The 24,007-nt window shown below is 42.9% G+C and overlaps 1 protein-coding gene across 1 annotated transcript in view; it reads right to left on the bottom strand.

Moving 5' to 3' along the window:
- The window catches only part of Pdx1 (pancreatic and duodenal homeobox 1), a 5,822-nt gene extending 1,112 nt beyond the window's left edge, over positions 1–4,710 (bottom strand). The window contains exons 1-2 of the mRNA XM_010623953.1: positions 4,212–4,710; positions 7–290 (exon numbers count right to left, since the gene is read on the bottom strand). Coding sequence (XP_010622255.1) covers positions 7–290; positions 4,212–4,617 — 690 coding nt within the window. The 5' untranslated portion in view covers positions 4,618–4,710. The remainder of the gene's footprint in view (positions 1–6; positions 291–4,211) is intronic.
- Between the last annotated feature and the right edge of the window lie 19,297 nt (positions 4,711–24,007).

Raw genomic sequence — 24,007 nt, 5'->3', positions numbered from 1 at the left:
GGTCACAGCGCAGTCCTGCTCGGGCTCCGCGCCCCCGCCATCCCCGGTCGAGGGCCCGCCACTGCCGCCGCGCTTTTTGTCCTCCTCCTTTTTCCACTTCATACGGCGATTTTGGAACCAGATCTTGATGTGTCTCTCTGTTAAGTTCAGCATTACCGCCAGCTCCACCCGGCGCGGCCGCGAGATGTATTTGTTGAACAGGAACTCCTTCTCCAGCTCCAGCAGCTGCGCGCGAGTGTATGCAGTCCGCGTCCGCTTGTTCTCCTCCGGCTCGGCCGCGTAGGCGCTGCCTGTGGACGACACAGCCAGTGAGTGTGGTCACGGGACGGCCCAGCCTCTATCACGAAACCCAACCCTCCACTGGGGCCGAGGGGCTCCGCAGCGGCTCCGCAGCTCCCGCCAAGCTGCCGAAGCCCAGCAAGTCGCTCGGACGCCAGAGCTGCGCGGGCTCTCACCGCCAGCCAACGCTGGACTCTGCCAACTGTTTTTTTTGTTTTTATTTTTCTTGTTTGAGACAGGGCCTCTATATGTAGTTTAGGCTGGCCTCGAATTCACCATCTTCCTGCCTCAGACCTACAGTTCTGGAATTACAGGTGTGCTCCACGAAGCCCAGAGAGCGAGGTTTGGTTCTTGGATGTTTTTGGGTTGATGACCATAGTAAACAAATAATAGTGGGTGAGCGCCAAACCATACGTAACCCCAGCATTCTGGGAGGCTGAGGCAGGAGGATAGTAAGTTCTAGTCTAACTTGAGCAACATAGCAACTTAGCAAGACCCCGATTCAAAAATAAAATAAGAGGATTTAGCTCAGTGGCACTGTGCCTGCCGCCAAAACGCAAGGTCCTGAGAGTTTCATCCCCGGTGCCAAAGTAAATAAATAAGTAAGGTAAAACAAAACAAAGAGATGGGGATGTAGCTTAATGGGACGGCCCTAGGTTCAATTCCCCACGCTGGAGGAGGGGAAATGCATATAATGGATGTTTTACACTGATTTCATTCTTTGCATGCCTTTAACATAGGATTTTAAACAGCCTTTCACAAGTTGAGCTGTAGCAAGAAATACATTTCAGATCACTATCCAGTTCATAAAGGAATATACTACTGACAGATGTTTCAAGGCATAAAACCAGCTTCTTCCATGTATTATGCTATTTTCCTCATTTTTTTCTTTTTCGTTAAAATGATAGTGATCTCAACCCATAAACTGATTTCACCACCCACTAGTGGGTGCAACCCACAGCTTGAAAATCCCTGTGCCTATACAGGTTATGACACATTTTGTTGTATCTGCCATATGTTGTTTTTTGTTTATATTGTAATCAACCCCAACCTGGTGTGATACATTCTCTATCATTTTCATTTTAACTGAAGCTTGCTGTCTGCCTGTGTGGAAAACCAGGGCAGGGTGCTGTTAGCCCTGTGCTCTGTCCTGTGCCCCCAAACCCTGGCAGATGCAGAGAGAGAAGGTGGGCGAGGGGGCTGGAGCCCAGCTTTGGATTGAGAGCTGTGGGAGGAGAGGTTAGTGGTGTACAAAGGAGCCTGCTAGGGGATCGTGGCTCCCAGCTCCAAGCCAGAGTAGCCTGGAAGCAACAGAGAGGCTGGGTGGAGAAAAGAGCAACAAGCAAGCTTGGCATTCACTTCATGCAGCTCCAGGTCTTTATTATTTCCAGGTACCCACTGCACCTGTGTTGTGTACTGTGGCTTGACATGCTCCACCAAAGCTCTCAGAATAGGCTTAAAGTGGTGGATCCTTAGGGCAGAGGTAGGAAACATTTCTCCTATGACTGGTGGCAAAGCCTTGAAGGAGCCCAAAGATTTTATGTGATGAGGTGGGGTATTAATTTTGCTATGGTGCCTGATCTAGTACCCCCAGGCCAAGAGGGGGCCGAATTCCTACTTAGAAAAAGCAGGCTGGCTGGGGGATGGGGGTGGTCCCTGGCCAGGAGAGAGGCTGAAGTGGCCTTAAGGTAACACCTCAAAAGGCCACCTATATTTGTTAAATTCATCCCACAAGGTTGCAGGATTCCTGCCTTTGACTGCCCCTGGCTGAGAGTGGAGACTGTTGGTGGGAGGAAGTCAAGAGATCTGAGTCTGGGTCCTTCTCTATGGCACAGGTTATAGCAGTTTAGGTGCAGGGCAGCCAGTATGGCTGAAGCCGCAGAGATTTGTAGAAATCTGTGTGGTTTTTAGTCACTAGTATCACATTGCTACTGCTTGTGTGAGAGCCTAAGGGTCACCTCAGACTTCTTCTGGAGTGAAACCCCACTGGGTGAAAGCAGATGAGTTTCCTAACCTAGAAGTTCCACCTCCTTTGAAAAAGTTTCCTGGAAGGATCTCCAGCTCAGCAGAGCCCTGCAGGTGGCTCCCAGAAGAGGGAAGATGAAACCCTTCCTAGCAGGTAAAATGTGCAGGATGAGAAGGGCCAGCAAAGGCCTCTCAAGCCCCCATAGACTTCCCAGAGGGAGGGGTAACCATACTAGGCTGTCCCTCACTCCCAGGCAAAGCTGTGGTTTTCCTTTCAGGAGTTTAAATTTTATCTTCTGTCTTTTGGGGTCCTTCTGAACCCAAGCTCCACCAGCCCAAGGGTGGATAACACCCTTTGAGGGAGGAGATAAAATTATCCCACCTCAGAAAACCTCTCTTAGGGCCTTCCTGGCTCTTTTCCCCCACCAGGAAGTCCCAGTTCAAGAGAGCAGGGGCCAGCGATGCCAGAAACTACATGCTGTGTGAAGGCAGTCCTAGTCCCTGGTCCCTGGAACCCTATTTCGGCCTACCAAGAATCCTGCATTTTCCAGAAACAAGAGGGAAGAGGCTTTGGGGACTGAAAAAGTATGCCAAGGCACTTCTACAACCTCTGGGGCCCTATCACTCTGGGTTTGTGGTTTTGTGGGACCTCAGAAACCCAATTTGGGCCCTGTCCTGCCACAGGATTTTTGCCTTAATGAGAAAGGGAAGTAGGAAGAGGGCAAGGCCCCGTTCCCCTCTATTCTTAGAGTCTCCTGGGTTAATGTGAGGCAGGGCTTTCTGCACAGACCTGGAGACCAGGTGCCTAGAATTGGAGAATTCTTGGCACACACCAGCTAGAGCATCTTTCCCCTGTTCCTGTCAGTTAAAGGCATAGAAAAGGCACCTATTTGCAGTGCAGGTGTGACCAGAAGTAGCTGCAGCACAGAAGCGATAACATTGTGTAGTAGCAAAGGCACAGGCCGCCCGGAACTCAGAACTCACTGCCAGTTGGGGCGGGGAAGAGACCAGGCTGCTGGGCATCTCTCCGCCTCCTGCGCCTCATGCTCTGGAAAGACGTTAAGTCCTGCACCTAGGGCAAGGGACCCTGGGACTCTCACTTCTTTGAGCCGGCTGTGCAGGTAGGACGTCTCCTTCTGAAAACTTACTTCCTGAGACAAGTGAAGAGACCCCTTTAAACAGCTGGTCAAAAATGGGTCTGCGCTTCAGATGCCTCTCCCAGCCGCTTGGCTCTGAGGGTAAGCAGCCCGTGTCAGCCTTGCCATGAGCCTGGTGAGCCCCTTGTTTAGCTCTATCCCCTCTCTGCTCACCTCTACCCCTACCAGGGTCACAGAACAGCTTATAGGATTTTTGAATGGTTGCAGTTTTCTTCTCCTGCTTTTTTGCAACCTCCAGAAGGGCCCTGCCTGACACTAACCCAGGAGACTCTAAGAAGAGAGGGGAATGGGGCCTTGCCTCCTCCTAGTTCCCTTTTTCATTAAGGCAGGACAGGGCCCAAAATGAACTTCTACAGTCCCACAAAACCACACACCCCAGAAGGCCTGATCTCCAATGAAGCAAGGCAAAGGAGGGGTCCTGGAGCTTGGAAGGTACCCTTTTGTCTGGATCCTGGGCCCCTGCTAGCTTATTTGATGCCCATTACCCAATCACGGGCTGCCAGATGTCCTGCTGGTGAAAGATCTAGAAGGTCCAAAACCCTAAGTAGTCTTCTGGGGCTAATATGGGCTGAGTGCACAGGGAAAGGGGTTTAAGCCCCTAGGAGGAGAGCTGAGTGGAAAAGTTGCTCCCACAGAACCTGTGCTTCAGAGCAGCTTGGCCTGGTTAGCTTTCTGGTATACTTTAGTCTGACCTGGTGTTATCTAAGGGGGATGGGGACTCCAACAAGGGGTGAACCTAGGGGTGTGCTTGGAGTTGGGGAGAGCTGAGCTCAGCGCCTAAGAAGAGGACGAGAAAGGAGCGGGGATTACCTGCCCACTGGCTTTTCCACGCGTGAGCTTTGGTGGACTTCATCCACGGGAATGGTAGTTGAACACGGCTGGTCTCTTCCAGGGCCCCTGGCTCCGTTCCATCTGGGAAGGGTCCGGCAGTCGGGTGAGGGAGTGTGAGCTGAGCAGGGAGGTGGTGGTGTAGGTGCGCCACCGTGGGGTCGTCGGAGAGGGTGGGCACCTCGTAAGGGGAGATGTCCGTGGGGCTCCCCTGCTCCAGAGCTCCCAGGGCGCCAGGGAACGTGGGTGGCGGTGGCGGCGGTGGTTGACGGCCCATATACAAGCACGCGGGAGGACTGGCACTGAACTCTGGCACCGGGCCCCTCTGGAACACACACGGGTCCTTATAAGGCTGCGTGGCTGCGTAGTACTGCTCCTCTCCATTCATGGTAGCAGCCCGGGGTTGGGGACCAAGATCCAGGACTAGGGAGCTGCAGTTAGGGACTTGGCGCCGTGCTGCGCTCCCACTTCCCTGCTCGCTTTGACAGCTCCTCACTGTTCTCACGGGGAACCTGTGGGCGACAGGGACAGGCCAACCGGCCGCCGCGCCATAGGCTCTGGCGCGCCCCACGTGGCTCAGCCCGGGGACATTATTGGCCTGCCCGACTGCTTAAGACTGGGGCGCAGGCACCCGTGAGCACCTGTGTTTGTTTCAATTTTCTCTCTCAGCTACGCACGCCTGTATGTGTAGCCGGCAGTGCCCTCTTCAGTGGTGGTGGGAGAAGAAAACATTAGAACTTCATTTTAGAGCCATTTTCATTATGGCTTAAGTTTCTATTTTTGTTTTACCTTCAGTAATGTACATATTATTACTTTATTGATATAGTGTATCAATAGACATATACTGAGGTTGCACTTTTGTTTGACGTTGCACTTTTAAAAAAAATTGTTGGAAAATACAGTCAGAGAAGTTTGTAGACCCAGTTCTGTAGATCGGAAGTAGTCATTTATTTCTCTAACTTGTGAAATCGGTTGGCACGTACCAGCGATGTCAGGGAAGGAATTAGTGCAGCACCAGCATTCATTGCATTGTTGTCTGTGCCTGTGTTCCTGGTACTTTTGGAGTGTGAACTCTGACTTTAGAAGCAATCATGTTTGTTTTTTTCAATTTTAGTTGAAGGGTATATTAATTTTAGTTTTAGGTATTGGGGTCCATCTGAACAACTCAGAATGTACTTTGCTAGTTGTCGGAAGAAGAAAGGAGCACATGGCTTCTTTTGGTTGGGGTTCTCAGGTGCTTGGTGATTCCCTCAGTCTGGGGAGCCCCGCTGGAGCGTATCAGTGGAGAACTTTCTCTTTTTTCCACTGGACTGAAATGAGGCGAGTGGGGGGAAGGGTGGGGTGCTTAGACAAGGAAATAAAGCTACTTTTGTACCCATGACTTTCTTGATTGGCTTCAACCCATCTGGTAACAGGCTGCTGATACTGATTTAAACAGGGTCACTTTTTCCTCACTCACTGATGAGGACCAGTTACCTTCTGTGGCCCCAGCATAGCCACTGGGTCCACTCGAAGTGACCACATTCCTCCAGCCACCTCGGAGGATTTTGGAAAACCTGGACACTGCAGAAAAACCTCCACTTGTGAACCACAAGCAAATAAGCAACAGGAACACTGCTGTAACCTACTTCTCCTAAACTACACATTCAACATCTAGACTTCTTCAAGATTTTAATGTCTTTTTTTTCCCTACTGGAAAGATTTGTGCTTTATATGCATCTTCTGATCCTTGTTTTAATTTTCATGAAAAGGCAGCTCGTGGCTGGGATGCCAGTGCATCCGATCTCAATGTTTGCCTAGGAGCAGGGAGAGGTATGCAGGAGTCAGGCATTGCTGATGAGCAGGCCTTCATTGAAAGCAGAGGGAAGCCAGGGCTGGCAGGAAGGGTTTAGGCGATTTCTTAAGAGAAAAGGGCCACCTGTGGTAATGAAAGGCCGTGGGACCCGTACACCTAATCTCTACACCCCTCGTCAATGAGCCCATTGTTCACGGTGGCTGCGGAGGACCCGTTGCTATCACCCTGGCCGCTAGTGACCACATCGATCAGGACAGGGCCAGAGGGGGTTGTGCAGCAGCATGTTGACCCTCAGAGATAATCTGCCCAGTCGCCAAGGGTTGACTTGGCGACCCGGTTATGAGCCGACTTGGAGCTTTGTTCGGAACAAAGATCAGCCACCTTCCTCCTCCTCCCTCCGCTAGCCACCCCCACCCCTGCTTTCCCTTTCTCCCTGGGACACCCGGCTCCTGGGACTCGACCAGGGCCTGCCCCATCCCTCCCCTGCTCCCTCCTTGCCAGCCACCCCTAGAGTATTTACTTTGCACTTCTCCTCTAATTGCATATTTCTGTAAAGAGGTCTCCATTTCGATGCTTCATTTGCTCCCATTTAATATTTTTTGCTCGGCCCTGCAGAAAGGAAAGAGGCTCTTAGCAGAAAAGTAAATCTACTCCCTGTGTGCACTGGCAAAAACACCGCGTACCCTGATACAGGGGAGGGAGACGCTGAAGGTGTTCAAAGGACAAGCGCTCTCACTCTTGCAGTTAGCGTTTATGGCTGGCTAGAAGAGGGGGCCCAGGAAACGAAGGTCTTATAGCCCTTTAGTATTACTATTCTTAGGTAGAACAAGTCTATCGGGAGTTTTTGGCGAATTATCACGCACAGACACCAGAAACGCGCATCAAGAAGAACCCTCGGCTGAGGAAGGTTTCAGTGGGTTTCAGTGCGGACCGAGCTTCTGGTATCATAAAGTCGCCAAATCCATTACAGGTGAAATGTGTTTCCGCTCTGACTCCCGGCTGACGCCCCGACGACGCTCCGCGCCGCCTGCCTCCCGCAGGCACCGCGATACCAAGCCATTAGGCGAGCGCCTGCCCGAGCCATTTAACAGCGCTCTTATGGATAAATAAACAAAAAAGGCTGTAAACCAATTATAGTGTGGACAGTGAAAAAGTCGTTTATTAGCTGGACGTCCTGATAGTCCTCACTGATATCGAAGATCCTCGCCTGCCCCCTTCCCCCTTTCCCTGCGCAGAGCCACGGTCTGCACCCTCTGAACGCGGGTTACCTTGTTCTTGGTAAGTGGCTAAGGCTTCCTCGGTAGTTTCGAAGGCACAACAAGGGCCGAATCCGGCTTGGCGATAAGAATTTTTAAGCTATTTCACCCAATTATGAAGGGGAAAAACTGAGCTTTTCTTAATTTCAAGGATACATTTATGTGGAATTTAGTTTACTGGAGCATGTTCATTTAAAAAGTGGCTCGCTGTTAAAAAACAAAAATTAAATCACATCCTGCTTTGAAAACTTCTGTAAAGCAAACAGTGTGATGTACTTAATGATAGCACACCTTTCATAACTGACCTTTGTTTTGTCTTGAGACAGGGTCTCACTAAGTAGTCCAGGCTGGACAAGAACTCATTATGTAGGCCAAGCAGTCCTATAAACTATATCCCTTTCGCTTCAGCTGGGATTACAGGTGTGCACCACCAACCAAGATTCATAATTGTCTTTTAAATTTCATTTCATTTTGCCATTTACTAGGGATTGAACTTAGAGCCTCTTGTGCTAAGGCAAGTGCTATACTACAGAGCTACATCTTAGTCTTTAAATTTTTAAATTTTGAGTCAGGATCTAGCTAAGTTGCTCAGGCTGGCCTCCTAACTTGTGATCCTCCTGCCTTAGCCTCCTGTACCTCCATACCAAACATAATTGACTTTTAACTTGTGTGCATTCAATGGACAGTTTTTTTTTTTTAAACAGGACGAATCATTCCTTTTTCTGCTACTTTTTGTAAATCTCCAGTTTAGTGTCTAGGTCTGAGAAGAGCCAAGGAAAAACAGCATAGGGGTGAAGGTGGAAAAGATCTGTCCCTTTGAAATAAAGGTTTCCATAAAGATACTGGGGGTCAAACTCTGGACCTTGCTTTCCAGGCAGGCAGTAGAACCAGTGAGCTAAATCCCGAGCTCCACCAATTCTTAATACAAAACAGCTGAGTGGATAGTTGAACTCATTTTCCACAAAATTAATTTTTAATTTTATGTATTTATTTTTTTTTGAGACATGGTCTAACTATACAGTTCAGTCTGGCCTTGAACTCTCAGCGATCCTCCTGCCTCAGTGCTGGGATTACAGGAACGTGCCACCACTCTTGGGGCATTTTCCATATAATTTAGCATCCCACCTTTGTACAGATAAATGCAACTAAAATTAAAAAAAAAATTTTTTTTTTGGTACTGGGGATCAAACTCAGGACCTTGTACTTGTGAGGCAGGTGGCAGAACCACTGAGCTAAATCCCCAGGCCCTAAAATCAAATTTAATTGAACAATTGTCTTATTCTCTACCTCACTGCACTCTGAAAGTGGAAGACGGAGTAAAGCAAGCTCTGTACACCTCACCACGTATGATGTTCAGTGCTTGCTCCCCAGGGGTGGGGCCTCCAGACATCAGCCCTACCCTCTTTGGATTTAACCCTTCCATCATCCTCAGTTCACCCTGTAGTGAAAAGGAGAAGTACTAAATAAAAGATGAGACCCCAAAGATTTCAGGTTGCCTCCTGCCACTGCCCTGCAGTTTTGGACCCATCCCTCTGGCTCCCAGCTTTGGTTCTTTCATCTAGATTTGAAGATGCCAGAAATCCTAGCCCTTGTTCCTTCATATTTAAGTCCTCAATAACCAGCTTTTTTATGTTCATTGAAATTTCCTTTCTTTGCCTACTATCCCTGTCCTACTGTTTCCTGTGATTAATTTTTGTTCTCCTGAGACTCTCTCAATACCTCCCAGTTCCTGCTACAACTCAAAGAAGCTTTAATCCACACTACTAGGTCTCTTACAGCCTTTTTCAACCATCCTATATTTCACACAATATATTGGCTAATTTGTTGGTTAATAATTTATTGGTTTGAAGGGCTAATAATTTCATTAGTATTTATTGATCAAACAGAGCTCTTACTGTGTGTCTGCTTGCCATTTATTTGTGTGACAACTCAGGAGTACAAATATGTTCTAGCTTTGGTATGGAATGGAAAGCTCTTTAGAGCTGCATATGCCTGTCTTCTGAATCTAGTTTTGCCACATGTAAGTGACGTATCCCTTGGCAAGTTATATAATGTCACTAAGCCTCCTTGTGCTTATTTTTAAGACTGAAATAACACCATTGCCCCATAAAGTTGCATCTATTATATAGCAATACCAGGAAACATGGAGCCAGGCATCATTTCAAATATTTGACATGTAACAGTCCTCACAAAAACTCTGTAAGCTACATACACTTGCCCGTATTTTGTAATGGAGGAAACAGAGGCACAGCAATGTTAAATGACTTGCTGAGAGTCATTCAGCTCGTAAGTGACACATTCTAAATCCAAGGTGAGGTAACTTTACTTTTAGAATCCATTTTGTTAGCCATTATCTTGCTACATAGCAATTTTCAACTCAAGAAACAGTTTTACTTTTTTTTGATGAGAATTAGATGAGCCCAAATGTCTAATGCCTTTAGAACTTTGTAGACATTCAATAAACTTTCATCTCTTCCTTCCTTTCCTAGCATTGCTTTTGATGTATGTGTAAGCAATTAATTATCAGTCACTACTGCATTTGAAAGAACTGCAAACTTATAACTGCGAGCCCGTTGACAAGACATTCCCAGACAGGCACACCTGGAAGGGCATGTTCGGGAACACAGGGAGGAAGCTCAGGAGGAGACTGTCACTCAGTGAGTCAAGGAAATGCATGACCAAGCAAGGCCCTACTTAAAGGGAACAGAAGAAGGGAGCTACAGGACACTCACTCCAGCCAGCCTGAAACAGGTGAGGTGAGGGGGACATAGCTAGGAAAGCCTGAAAGAGAGATTTGAAGAAGTGGGACTGGGAGAGTTCAATGGGAAAATTGCTTTCAGAGCTTGCTCATGATCCTTTGTTTGATCTCTAGTGCTGCAAAAAAATAAAGATTTGAAGTGATCTGATCACAGCTAATAATGCCTTTGCCAGCCCAGTAGATGCGGGATCCAATGTCTAAATTTTGTTCTTTGGCCAGTGGCCACCCTCATTGCATTTTCTGAGGTTTTTCTACTTCCAGAGTGAGGGATGAGGTTAGCATCATAAACTCAGAGGAAGTCTTCACAGGCTTGGGAGGAATGAGAGTCATTCTTGTTTCTGCTGCAGAGGAGGGCTGGAATCCTGCCCCATACTTGCTTTCCCACAACAAAAATGAGGTCTTGTATAACCCTGGTCACCTTTGTGAAGGTGCAGGAATAATATCCCCTCCAGTGTGATTCCTCAGTGTATCCCCGAAATCTGAGACTCACACAAAAATGTTAAAATTGGGAATCTGTGGGATTTAAGTGGGAGAGTCAACTTCTAACTCAAGGGTCCTCTGTTTTTTTTGGGGGGGTACCAGGGATCGAACTTGGGTCCTTGCTCTTGCAAGGCAGGAGGCGGAACCATTGAGCTAAATCCCTGGTGGATCCTCTGTTTTGACAGTGCATGTCTCACTGTTTGTAATGTCAGCTCCACTAAAATGTCCATTAGTAACTCTTCCTATCTATAGTTATGTAGAGACAAATGTTGTCCAATTATATTGTAACACCTTTAGGCAAATCCAACAAAGATACAGGTGACTACTAATCAGTGAAGTAACATGGACCCATAGGACAGTGTTTCTGGAGTGAGACTCCTTAACTATATTTATTAAGATCACTGGGATGCTTATAAAATGCAAATATCTATGCCAAACCCCAGCCCCACTGAATTATAATGTGAGGGTGGGGGTAATTTGGAAATCTGCTTTTTCTTTTCTCTTATAGTTCTTTGGTTCTGGAGATTAAACCCAAGGCTTTAAGCTCGGAGAGTGCTCTACCCCCGAGCTGAGTCCCTAGCTGAAAATCTGCACACAGGGGATTGAGACTAACAATAACCATTCACACCATAATTAATATGATATAGGGGGACTCATAGGAACTCATAAAGAACAACTGAATGGAGGATATAAGAAAAGAAAACCTCTATATCGTACGATTGTTGTGAAGCTCAAGTGAAGAAATGTTGAAAAAATATCTGTTAGTGAAAACACAAGCTCAAGAGATGTTATTTAAATCTCTGTATGTGAAACACTTGTAAATCCTGAACATTTTCATGGTAGCTTACAAACACTGAACGTTTTCATAGCTTCCCTTTCCCTTTTACACATCCATTCTTTCTTTATGTGACTAAGGATTTAGAAAGGATTAGTCTGCACTTATTTTATTATTGTGCTTACTTGGACTGAGCGCTTCAGAAGCAGTGGAGCTCTCCTTAGGATGTTAACGTGGCTCCAACATGGGCTCTGTGGAGTTGAGCTAAGCATTTTCAGCCACAGCAGCTAACACATAAGGGCAAACAAAGGGAGGTAATAAAACCAAAGTAAATTGATTCATCTCCAGGCAGTACCATTAACTTGTGTCTTAATGCAATACACTCTCCACACTGGACATGACCAAACAGCTTCCTTTAAAGGTAAATGAATTTTATATAATTTGCAGCTAATTCCATTTAATTCTGCCCACATGAGCATGTGATAAGGGAATGTTAAATTGGTTAACAACAGGCTAAAAGGGGAGTCCAGGAGGAGCCATTATATTTGATTTCCAAGTGCTCTGGCTCAACGCTGAGAAATCCAGATTACTATGAGTGTGTTGGTTTCTTGGTTGTTTGTTTTCTGTTCTCCTAGCTTCTGAGTAAAGGGCAGTGAGAAAGCACTAGGATCCCATCTGTCACGAGGAGGCCACTTACAACAAAAACAAGTACTCTTTTTTACAAAAATCACTCTTGGTCTGAAAAGCTCACCTTGGACTACAGGGAATCAGAAAGAGTAAAAATACTAGAATCAATAGCAATTTTGTTATCTAGTAACTTAAACAACCCTTGCCTGCTGGGATGGCAGAACAGGCTTTCTTATCTTGCAAACAAGGAGACTTTCTGGATAGTAAATTATTTTTCACAAAATGTTTCTAACCAGTAGGTTCCTAGAGAAAGTGCCTAAGGTAGGAACTGTGCCAAATTCTAATCCACTTAGACATAATTCTTTCAAATATGAGAAATAATTTGGTTCTTTAAAATCTAATATATATTATTTCTTCTTTTGAGCCCATAGAATGCCAGCTACTGTATAATCAATTGAATATTGAAAACTGAAAATGGGAAATTCTCACTAAATATCTAGAACATCTGGTCAACTTGCTCTTCCTTCCTGTATCAGTGGGTCAGTACTTGCCCAATGTTGTGGTCTCCTGAGCTATTATAATTGGCATTGGTGTCATTAGAGTCAGATTGTTCTCGAATGAACAATCTGTTTAAAAAGCAGCCAGGCCAGGGGTGTAACTCAGTGGCAGGCCATGTGCTCAGCATGCAGGAGGCGCTGAGTTCCATTCCCACACTATGAATTAAAATGAAGACCACCAGGGAGAGGGCATAGTCTGACTTGGACGTTGCATGTGTATTTCTTTGCATGTAAATAATGATTCAGTTCAGGAGTCATGCTTGTGTTTTGAAGAGAGCTATCTTTCCCATAGTACAGTTATCTAACTGACTGGGTACTATACACCAAAGAGATTATTGGGACCCTGGATATGTTTGAAAGTAGAATATGAGGCTGCGATGAGCAAGTTTGTCTTTACTGCTGCAATTCACATTCAAGTTCATCACTCACTTGCCGGGATTTGGGCACAGACTCAATCGTTTCGCATTTCATTATCCCTCTAACAGTTGCTTCATAAAAGGTGTTCTTTTTTTTTTTTTTTTTTTTTTTTTGGTACCGGGGATTGAACTCAGGTCCTTGCGCTTGCAAGGCAAGCCACCGAACCACTGAGCTAAATCCCCAGCCCAAGGGGAAGAAAATCTTTAAAAAAAACATAACTAATGTTGTATTATAAAACACAATCAATCAGTGTTGTCTGCTTCATTTACAAAGCCATTTATTAGACTCTGCCAATGTGGTTATAGTCAAACCTTCAGATTTCTGAAAGTTAGAGATTGCCACGAATCCAGATAATCAGCAGTGTTTTCTTACCTTCCCAGCAAATTGTGACTGGTGATAACAAAAAGGCAAACACAAGCCTCTAACACCCAGCCTGTTGTAATCTGTCTCCTGGCCTTTAATTACACAGAATTTGGATTTTTCTCAAGACAATTCAGTGACATTATTTACTTTCTTATATTTATACAACCAGTAGCCAAATTTAAATAGAACATACTGGGAAGCATTCTAATTTTTCCATTTTCTTCTGCTGTGTTTCCTTATGAATTTCTTCCCTACAAGTCACAGGGCCTTTTTATTTGATTAGTGCATATTACCTATATAGATTAATGAATTATAGTGGCAGAGTTGTACATGTGTACAACTAAGTTAATTTTTATACACTGTCACCTCCCTTGTGGAGGGTCACTTTTAAGAGAAAATACTGATCTTAAACCATCTATTTTTAATATTCCAGGATGTCCAGGCTTTTTTCCTTTTACGGCATTGAGGATAAAACCTAAGGCCTCATGCATGCTAGAGAAGTGCTCTGCCAAGGGTTTCAGTTCAGATTACTACTTGGTATGAGGACAGACAGGAATTGGAGGTGATTTGTGTATATTTCATCTGAAAAAATAATTTTTTGGAGGTACTGGAGATTGAACTCAGTGTATTAGCTAGCGCTCTACCACAGAGCCACAGCTGGCCTGAGGAAAGAATTTAACAAAGTTAGTGGTGTTTCAGCATTTTTTGTTTTTATTTTTTGTTTTTTTTCCAGTATGTTGGTTAAAAGGCAGTGGAAGAGTCTTAAAAAAGAAGTTAGATGGTCACATGGCCTGACTGACCTGTTTCTTGTTCTTCACCTAATTCAAACTCTGCTTTTATTTAACATGTACTACAAAGAGTTAAGTATGTCCAACTTCAGAGAAGAATCACTAACTAGAGGTATAGAAGCAACTAGCTTTGTAGAACCAAAATTTTGTTCCAAATTTGCACAACTATTAATATATTAGATGTTTCCACAAATTTCACCTCCTTTCTTGTACTGTCTCCATTCACAAGGTGCCCTGAAGCTTTTCTTCATTTTGTATTCATGAGTCATTAGAGTTCTTTCTCATTTGACTCTTGGAAGGGAAACTTTTTTCTTCAGTAAGTGAGAAAGCATGCTAAAGTTGTAGTTCTGCCTTCATTGTCTGAGTCAAGTAATGCGTTGAGTTGGCAATGAATGCTGTGGTTAACCTCGCCAGAAACACACAGGTGTGTAATCACACCGCATTCTGCATGAGATTTCAGGAAATTTATGGCGCCTGCCTGCCCAGGCTGTCTGTCACCATCCTCCACGAGGCAAGGTTGACAGGGACCACATCCATGCCAAATTTGTACTTTTAATTTCAACTTTTAAATCTTTGGCTAATGGTCTTGGGCACTGTCTGGAACTTTACAAAGATTGCTTCCATGTCAATGTTCATGATGATCATTGTTTATTTGATTGGCTGTTTATGCTGTGTACAGAGGACTTATACGTTGGATGATTAGTACTCAGTTTTCTCTCCATAGTTTTACCTTTGCCCTTGGCAGGTAATAAATACACTAAAGTTCAAATGGTCAGTTTACAAGATATGAAATTATAACTCTAAGATTAATTAGAAATTCATAGACTTAAAATGTATTGAACTGTGACACTGAACTGTTGCATAAGTGGTAGCTTGGCTTATGGTTGTTCTTTTCTTCCTTCTCTTGTCTAAGTATGTACTTTGGGCCCGGCTCTGTGTCAGGATTTGGAGATACAGAATCACATAATCCCTACCCTGGAGGCTTTACAGTCTGTAGTGGGAAGAAAGCATACACACATACACACACACAATGCCAGAGGCCTCTAAAACATGACTTTTTTATCTTTTATTGAAACTGATGAACACATCATTCACACAGAAGCCTTCTGGTTTTTCCAGGCTCAATTCTCAGTTATTTCCTGAAAGTAGGCAGGTATGGTCAGACCTCATCACTTACTAGCAGTTTGACTTCGGACTTTCAGTTGACCCATGTTTCCAGTTTCTCATCTACTGAATGGCAACTTGGCAAGCAGTTCAAAGAATGAACTCTGGAGCTGGACCGTCCTAATTTGAATCTCGGCAGTATCACATAGCAGCTGTGTGGCCCTGGGTGCATTCCTTGGCCTCTCTGTGCTTCAGTTTCCCCCTCTGAAAGTAAAGTGAGGGTAAAAGTCATTCCTGTGGTATTGAGTCATACTGCCTGAGTTGATATGTAAAAAGCACTTTGACAAAGATGTGTCTAGCTCTTCATTTATTCACATTCAGCAAGTGCATGTGGAGTGCCTGCTCTGTTGCAGAGATGGCGATGACAGAATAAAGAGGTCATCTCTCATTTCTGCTTAAAGGAGCATCTAGTCTCCTTAGGGAGTCAGGGAACTAGACAGAAATTTTTTGCCAGTGCTAGTGACTGCATCCAGGGCCCCATGAATACCAGGTAAGTACTTTGGCACTGAGCTACACTCCAGCCTGCTAGAGAGGAAATGTAAATGCAGTGAGCTGACCTCAGTGCTTGAGGCTGTGGTGGGGACCCAAGGCTAGGGCATGACTTTGAGGTGAGCTTTCTTCCTGCTTCATCTATTCCCTAGCCAAGGCAGGCACCTTTGGCTCCTTTAGGATTATTATCACAAAATTTTATAAAAATATAAACAACATTTTTGGTAGTGGTTAAAAAACACAAAATGAAATCAGCCCTTTTAATAATTTCTAAATGTACAGCTCAGTAATGTTATGTGTATTTACAGTTATAGAACCAATCTCTAGAGTACTTTTCATCTTGCAGAATCAAAACGCAATACCATTAAACCATACTCCCCACTTCCTCCATTGCCCCAGCCCTTGGAAACTGCTCAGAGTTTTTAACTTTTACATATGTTTTTCATCATGTTAATTTTTCAGCATTCTAACAGTTACTGTGAAGGGGATGTCATTTACTATCATGGGTTCCACCTGGCTGGAGGTGGCCTTATAAAATAAATCAGCTTTTTTCCCCTTGCTGTTGCTACTACTTTTCCTGGAATCCTAAGAATTGATGGACTTTGAGTCTTCTAGCAAATAAGTTGCTGTAAATTGAGCAGTGTTCTAGGAATGGGCATGTTAATCACTTGTCGATGGCAATCACTTCCAGCTCAGTTTGCTGATCCTTGTGCTCATCTAGGTGGAGAGATATTAACAACAGAAGGCAACCAAAAGGCATCTGTTTCTCATAAAATATAAGAAAATGAGGGCAGGGGATTTAGTTCACTGGTGCTGCTGCCGGTTCACAAGGGAAAGGTCCTGAGTTCGATCCCCTGTTAAAAAAAAAAAAAAGAGTGAGGACCCAGAAACATGGACCTTTAGAATTATTTCTCTATGTGACCAACCTAGGCACAGCAAGCACATCTCAGAGGCTGAGATGCCAGTGAATGGCACTGCTGAAGCATGAACTGTAAGAAGAGTAACTAAGGAGGAGAGACTGGTGCAGAGGCTGTTGGAGTACTGAGATAGGAGAACATGTAGGTGAGAATCATGATGGAAAGAGAGAAAAGGGGGAAGATGCAGGATTTAACAGAAAGAGATTATAAGACTTGGAGAGTGAATAGGAATCAAAAGAAAGGATTTAGGAGGTGAAACCAATGTTGTTGGGTGCTGGCTTGGTGCTGACCATCTGCCCCTGGGATCTCATTTCCATCTGAGGAAATTTCTCTGAGTTAGGCATTATTTCTCCTATTTTGTTAGGGAAGAAGTTTATTTATTTTTTTCTCACTGAGTTTATTGGTACATTTTAGGTATACAGTACAGTTATATTCATCATTGGGATCTTGTACCTTTACATGACAGGTCTTAGTTCTCATTATTTCCCCCTGTCCCTGCCCTCCCTTCACCCCCTCCTCCCCTCCCCATTTACTAATACTTTATTTCCATTTTTTCATTTTCTCATATTTTTTCTTTCCCTTATTACTCTTCCCACTTTCCCCACACCTTTAGCCCTTTTCCAGGGAAGAAGTTTAAAAACACTGATTCAGTTGCCCAAAATTGTATGACGGACAGTTGATTGAGTACTTTTTTTTCATCCAGAATCTGCCTGATTCCTAAACCTATACTCTCTTCTTATGAAAAAGCCTCAAGGTTTCTAGTTTGGGAGACTGCAAAGCTGATTTTACTATGAACAGAGAAAACAGCACTGATAGATGGGGGCAGCTGTCAGAGTAAAGATAGACAATGGTACCTTCTGTTTGAATATGCTGAATTTGAGATGAAGGTGGGCAATGGAGATAAAGGACTGGATGAGCTGAAGACCAAAGTATTGATTAGCTTTTTGAAAGCCTGAGTCTAAAAAGAAAAGAATGCTGGATACATTCTTGATCATATTGTCAGTGAGTGGGCAGAAAAGAGAAAGAGGGGTCCTGCGTCATCCGTTAAATTCACGGGACTGTGATTGTTAGAAAAACCGCACATGTGCTTCTGTATGGAAAAGTGGGACTAGGGCAGAAGGATCCGAATTGTCAGTCATGACTCAGAAAAGTTACCTTAGTGCTCTGAGGAGTGAGCTAGTCCTTCTTGGTCCTTCTGCAGACGAGACATCAGCCTCTTCTTCTGTTTTCCCTTTTTCTCTCTGCCTCCCTCCTTTTTTTCCCCCAGTACTGGAGACTGAGCCCAGTAGCACTCTATTATTGAACTACTTCCCTAGCCCTTTTTATTTTTTATTTTGAGACAGTTTCACTAAGTTGCCAAGGTGGCCTTCCTTCCTTCCTTTCTTTCTTTCTTTCTTTCTTCTTCTTTCTCTTTCTTTTTTTCTTTTTTGGTATCAGGGATTGGACTTGGGACCTTGTGCTTGCAAGGAAGATGGTAGCACCACTGAGCTAAATCCCCAGAACATCAGCCTTTCTTAAAGCCCTCGATCACTCCTTCATACAGATTGCTTCTCATCCAGGTTGTCATTAAAGATGTCCACCAGGGACACCCTTTGTCTGCTTCTTCACATCTTAGCATGTGTACTTTATCACCAGAGTTTTTATTGCAATATGAATTTCATAAATTTATAGTTTTAAAATGGATTTTCTTCCACTGTCTATAGCAGTGATAGAGAACCTTTTGGAACTTTCAATAATACAAACAGCTTGTTGCAGCACTCAAGCCATAGGTTTGCCACCACTGGCCTAGAGAGTGAAGTCAGACTCCTTAACACAGCCCATTGAGTCCCCACACAAAGGGAATAAGCCACCAAGCTGCCTTTCCACAAAGCTTCTGCTCCTCCAAGCATCAAAAACTCCACTCAAATGCTTCCCAGCTGTATCTCCCGAGACATCAGCCCTGCTACTGCATGCATTGGTACTTTCATTGTATGACCACGACAAACTTCTGATGGTCCTTCAAGGTCCAATGAAGTGGCATATATCAAGAGGGACATAGAGACAAAGTAGAAAATATTACTAGATTCAAATTCAAATCCAAGGAATAGACACCTGTAATCTATGCAATTATAGGAGAAATACATGAGACAAGCCATTTCTGAAATAAAACTGTTAGGTTTCTTAGGTTGCATTCATTGCTGGGATACTGATGTCTGTTGCTGTGACAAAATACCTAATATTCACAACTTACAAGAGAAAAGTTTTATTTTGGTTCACAGTTTTGGTGGTTTCAATCCATGGTTGGATCCAAGGCAGAAAACATGGTGGAAAAGTATGGCAAAGAAAAGCTGCTCAACTCATGCAAACAGAAAATAGAAAGAGAAAGAGCCAGAGAGAGAGGGCCCAGGGACCAGCTATACTCTTAAAAGCCATGCCTCCAGTTACTTCCTTCTTCCAGCTGGGCCTCATCTCCTAATTTCTCATTCAATTATGAACTCATCAATAGATCAATGTATGGGTGAGGTTAGAGCCCTCATAATCCAGTCACCTTCCCGGGACCCACTTTTGAACATTGCTACATCAAGAATCAAGCCCTCTCTCCATGAGTCTTTGGGGGACATTTTATGTCTAAACCACAAAACATCCCTAGAAGAGGGATTGTATTTTCATTGTCTTCCCACCTGAGAAAAATGCCTTCCTCCTAATGTGATCAGTTCCCACTCTCATACTTGCTCTGGACTTGTCTGCGTCATGGGTCCTCCTTTAGGTCAGCATCCTTCAGGCCTGCATAGTGGATAGGCAGACACAGTGTTACCTGATTGTACCCTGGACCCTAGAGTGGGTGGTTAGGATGGATCCCCAGAGGACTAAAACACATAATATGTCACAGAATTGAACTGGAAAAAAACCTGAGAAAACTGTGAAAAGCTGAAATAGTACAGTGTGCTAAGAGCCAGAAAATCTGCATTTTATATTTGGCCCTACTTATTGGCTCTGACCAAAAGAGGCAGACACTGGTTTAAATGTGGAAGTAGCACTTGGGAGGCTGAGGCAAAAGGATTGCCATGAGCTCCAGACTAGTCTGGGCTACATAATGAGTTCAAGGCCAGCCTGAACTACAGAGCAAGATCCTGTCTCACAAGAACAAATAAGTAAACAAATATAAATAAAAAAATAAATGTGACAGTTTATGGAGTATTTTGGACATATGGTGCCTAAACCAGCAGTGGTTTTCAATATGGCATTTGTTGAATCAGGTGTTGTAACACAACTGGTAAATTTCTTCCAACTCCTAGAGAAATTATTTGAAATTTAAGAATCTGGTGACCTTGAGGAAGAGCTAGTCGAGGCTAGTGCCCATGGAGATGCTGCCAAAGTGGATGACTTTCAGTTCCTGTCTTGTTCAGGGAATCTCCTCCATTCTTGAAAATGGTGCTGGCTTCCCTTAGTTCCATCAGTTATGAATACCATATATTTAAAAGTCATGCCTTGCAATTTTATTTCCTGAAAACTTGGCACATAGCCAATATTAAATAAATGTGTACTGATTTATTCCCCCTTCACCTTTTCCACTTTCCCCCTTTTTTCTATTTACTTATTTTTGGCACACCATGCTGGGAATTGAAGCAAGGGCCTCACCTATGCTGGGCAGATGCCCTACAATCTCACCCCTCTTTCTTGTGTTCATAACTTCTGTGTTATCAGTGTTGTTGTATGTAATGAGGATTTAAAGATGACTTGTTTTTGAAAATTTATGTAAAAATAGTGATTTATTTGCTAGCTACTTTCCCCACATATATATTCTCATTCTTTCCCTCTCTTTCTGTCTAGCTTTCTCTCTCCATGAGACAGAATAAGTGCTTAGATCCTGAGGCCTCAAGGGGTTTGAAGGTCCAGGGTTTAGGCTGGGTGGAAAAAGAGAAACAAGCAGGAAATAGTTTTTCTAGGGATTGATTTTTAACCTCCTCCCCACATCAATATACTCTTCACAGCTCTGGTTAATTATCAATTTTTGTGAGAAAGCAAGGCTGTTCTCTTTTGAAAGTCCCCTGAGCACAGCAGGCTATGCAAGATATGCCTCCAGTTAGTGAAAACATCGGCATCTCGATGAATCCGATGAGTCCTCTGTGACTTTTGCATTGTGTCTCTCTGCGCCTTAGAACAGTGTAAGCAAGTTATTCTGCATTTCATCTTTTAAAAATCTCATTTCATTTCCATCTCCTTTTCTTCTTCTTCTTCTAAAATTGATAAAGAATTGAAAATTTTCCATTTTATGAACTAAAGATTAAATAGTTGCTCTTTTAGGAGTTTCTTTAATCCCACCCCACCCCCCGCCAGTGTTGGGCATGCAACCCGGGAGCCTTGGGCATGCTAAGCAAGTATATCCCATGAAGCCCCATCCCTCAGCCCTCAATGTTTTTTAGCATCCATTATGCTTTTAAAATTTTCAACAGTCTAAATTACCCAAGCTTTCTGTTTTTCTCTAGAATAAGGGTGCAATGATGTCATACTTTGTTATCTGAATCCCTCTCTGTATTCCTCTCTGTTATTTGTATCTAATGATTGAGTGTCATTTTTTAAAATCCCAGAATTAGGTTTCCTGATGCTTAATAGATGTTTAATTGGATATGTCAATATATTTTATTCAGGTTTACTCTTGCCTTTTTATTTTTTCACCTTTCTCTTTGTGGTAACTCTTCTTCAGATATTCTTTTAATGATGGTATGCAGGTAGTGAATGCTCTTAGAAAAAATAAACTATGCACATATTAAGAAAAAGAGAAGGAAAGAAAAGAGAGGGCATTAGATCAAATAGTCTTCCAGTAGAGAAAATTATTAGAGATGAAGACTATGACACAATGATAAAGGATCAGGAAGACATAATTCTAAATGTCTGTATAGCAAACAACAGAACCCCAAAATACAGGAAGCAAAAAATGAGAGAGCAGAAAGAAGAATTAGACAAACTCATAAGTATAGTAAGGAGACAGCAATACCCTATTTTCAGAAACTGTTGGAACTGGTGGATGGAACATCAGCAAGGTGTAAAAGACAAGGTATGAACAACACAATTGGTAAGGTTTGAATATGGTCTGTCCCCACTAGAACCCATTTGGAATTGAATCTACATTTTGAGATATCAAGAGAGTGGAAACATAATTGTACTATGGGGTTCAGAGGTGAGCCTTTGACTCATGATTAGGATTAGCTAAGGGCATAGAATCCTGTAGCTTCATAAGAAGAGAGAGGAACCAGAACACACACACATAAATTTTTTTCTGTTTCTCACCACACAATGCCTTGTGAACCCTCAGGACTCTGCAGGCAAAGTGGCAGTCACCAGATTTGGCCTCTTGTCCTTGGACCAGAACCATGAGCCAAAACAAACCTATTTTACAAAGCACCCAAGTCTGTGTCATTGTGTTATCACCAAGGGAAAATGGCCTAAGCAATGATCCACAGGTTATATGCTGTATGATTCTATTTATGTAACATTTTTGATATACCAAAATTGTAGAAATGAAAGCAAATCCTTGATTTCCAGGGTTTGTGAGGAGGTGGGAAAGAGGTAAGTGTGGTTGTAAAAAGGCAACAGGCAGAATCCTTGTGGTTTGGAACTATTATGCATTTTAATCATAGTGTTGAATACACAAAATCATGTGACAAAATTACATAGATCTAAGTACCCATAGATCGATACACACAAATGAGAAACAATAAAAATACTAAATAATTTCAAATTTGAAAAAGTAAGGGCTGGGGATTTGGCTCAGTGGTTTCACCGCCTGCTTTGCAAGCACAAGGACCTGAGTTTAATCCCCAGTACAAAAAAAAAAAAAAAAAAAAAAAAACACCACCACCAACAACAAAAAAAAAAAACCCAAATTTGAACAAGTTCAAATTCTTCTGCAAAATGAAAAATTTAATTGATAAAGAAAAAGCAATCAGAGGTTGGGAGATTGAGGTAAGGATACTTAGTCCTTTTTGACTATTGTCATCACTTGCTGTATGATTACAAGTATGCAACACCATATCTAGTTTATTTATTTTTATGCTTACAAAAAATTAGGGCCTGGGATTTAGCTCATTGGTTCCACCACCTGCCTCACAAGCACAAGGACCCGAGTTCGATCCCTGGTACAAAATAAATAGATAAATAAATAAATAAATAAATAAATTGCACTCAATTCAAGGTTGTCCTAGTAGTTAAGATATCTCTGCTTTCTTGATTCTTAGGATGCCTTAACAAGAAGAAAATTCTTTTGCCTTAAATTTGCACATCATAATGTTGCTTACAATTACACATACAATTTTTGCTCTACTTGTATATTGTAGTATTTGCCATTACTTGTATATTCTTAAGGAATTGTGTCATGTGTATAAGACTTTATGTTATGACACAAAAAAATATTCCATGCAAAGAATACAACCTCCCCAAAGCAAAGTGCTTATACTAATATCAGAAGAAACAGATTTTAAATTAAAAATATTTACAGGAGTTAGGCATGGTGGCACATACTTATAATCTCAGCACTCTAGGAGGCTGAGGACAAAAAGATTGCAAGTCTGAGCCCAATCTGTGCAACTTGGTGACTTACTGAGAATTTATCTCAAAGAATAAAATAAAATAAAATAAAATAAGCTGGGGATATAGCTCTATGTGAAGACCTTGGGTTGAAACTCCAGTACTATGAAAAAAAATGTTTATAGGAAACAAAGAAGGGCCAGACATGGTAGTGAGATCTTGTCTCAACAAAACAAAACAAAACAAATAAGCAAAAAGAAACAAAGAAGGATATTACATATTAATAGAAGCTCTAATCCTATAGAAAGGTATAACAGTTACAAAAATTTACACATCTAATAATGGGTCACCAAAATATATGAAGCAAAAAGTCAACAGATTTGAAGAGAAAAATAGTTGTACAGTAATAATTGGAGACTTCCTTACCCTACTCTCAGTTATGAATAGGACAACCAGCTAGTATGTAAGTAAGGAAGTACCAGAGTTGAACAACTTGATAAACCAATTAGATCTAGCAAATATATACAGAACATTCAATCAACAACATAAAATGAATTCTCAAGAGCACATGGGGCATTCCCCAGGACAGACCATATGTTAGGTTACAAAATTGAGTCTTAATAGTTTTTAAGACTGACATCACATAAATCATCCTCTCTGACCACAATGGGGTGAAGTTAGAAATCAACAACGGAAAATAAGAAAGCTCACAAACTTGTGGAAATTAAACACCAATGGATCAAAGAAGAAATCCTAAGAGAATTTAGAAGACATTTTAAGATTAAAAACACTACAAACCAAAATTTATAGGACATGGTTAAAGCAGTGCTAAGGAGGCAATTTTAGCCGCAAATCCTTACCTTAAAAAAAGACAAAAGTTCTCAAAAA

The sequence above is a fragment of the Fukomys damarensis genome, unplaced genomic scaffold, assembly GCF_012274545.1.
Source record: "Fukomys damarensis isolate Sample0158 unplaced genomic scaffold, DMR_v1.0_HiC HiC_scaffold_38, whole genome shotgun sequence".
Classification (NCBI taxonomy): domain Eukaryota; kingdom Metazoa; phylum Chordata; class Mammalia; order Rodentia; family Bathyergidae; genus Fukomys; species Fukomys damarensis.
Note: the sequence above shows the minus strand (reverse complement) of the source record. Positions and strands in the feature narration are given on the sequence as shown.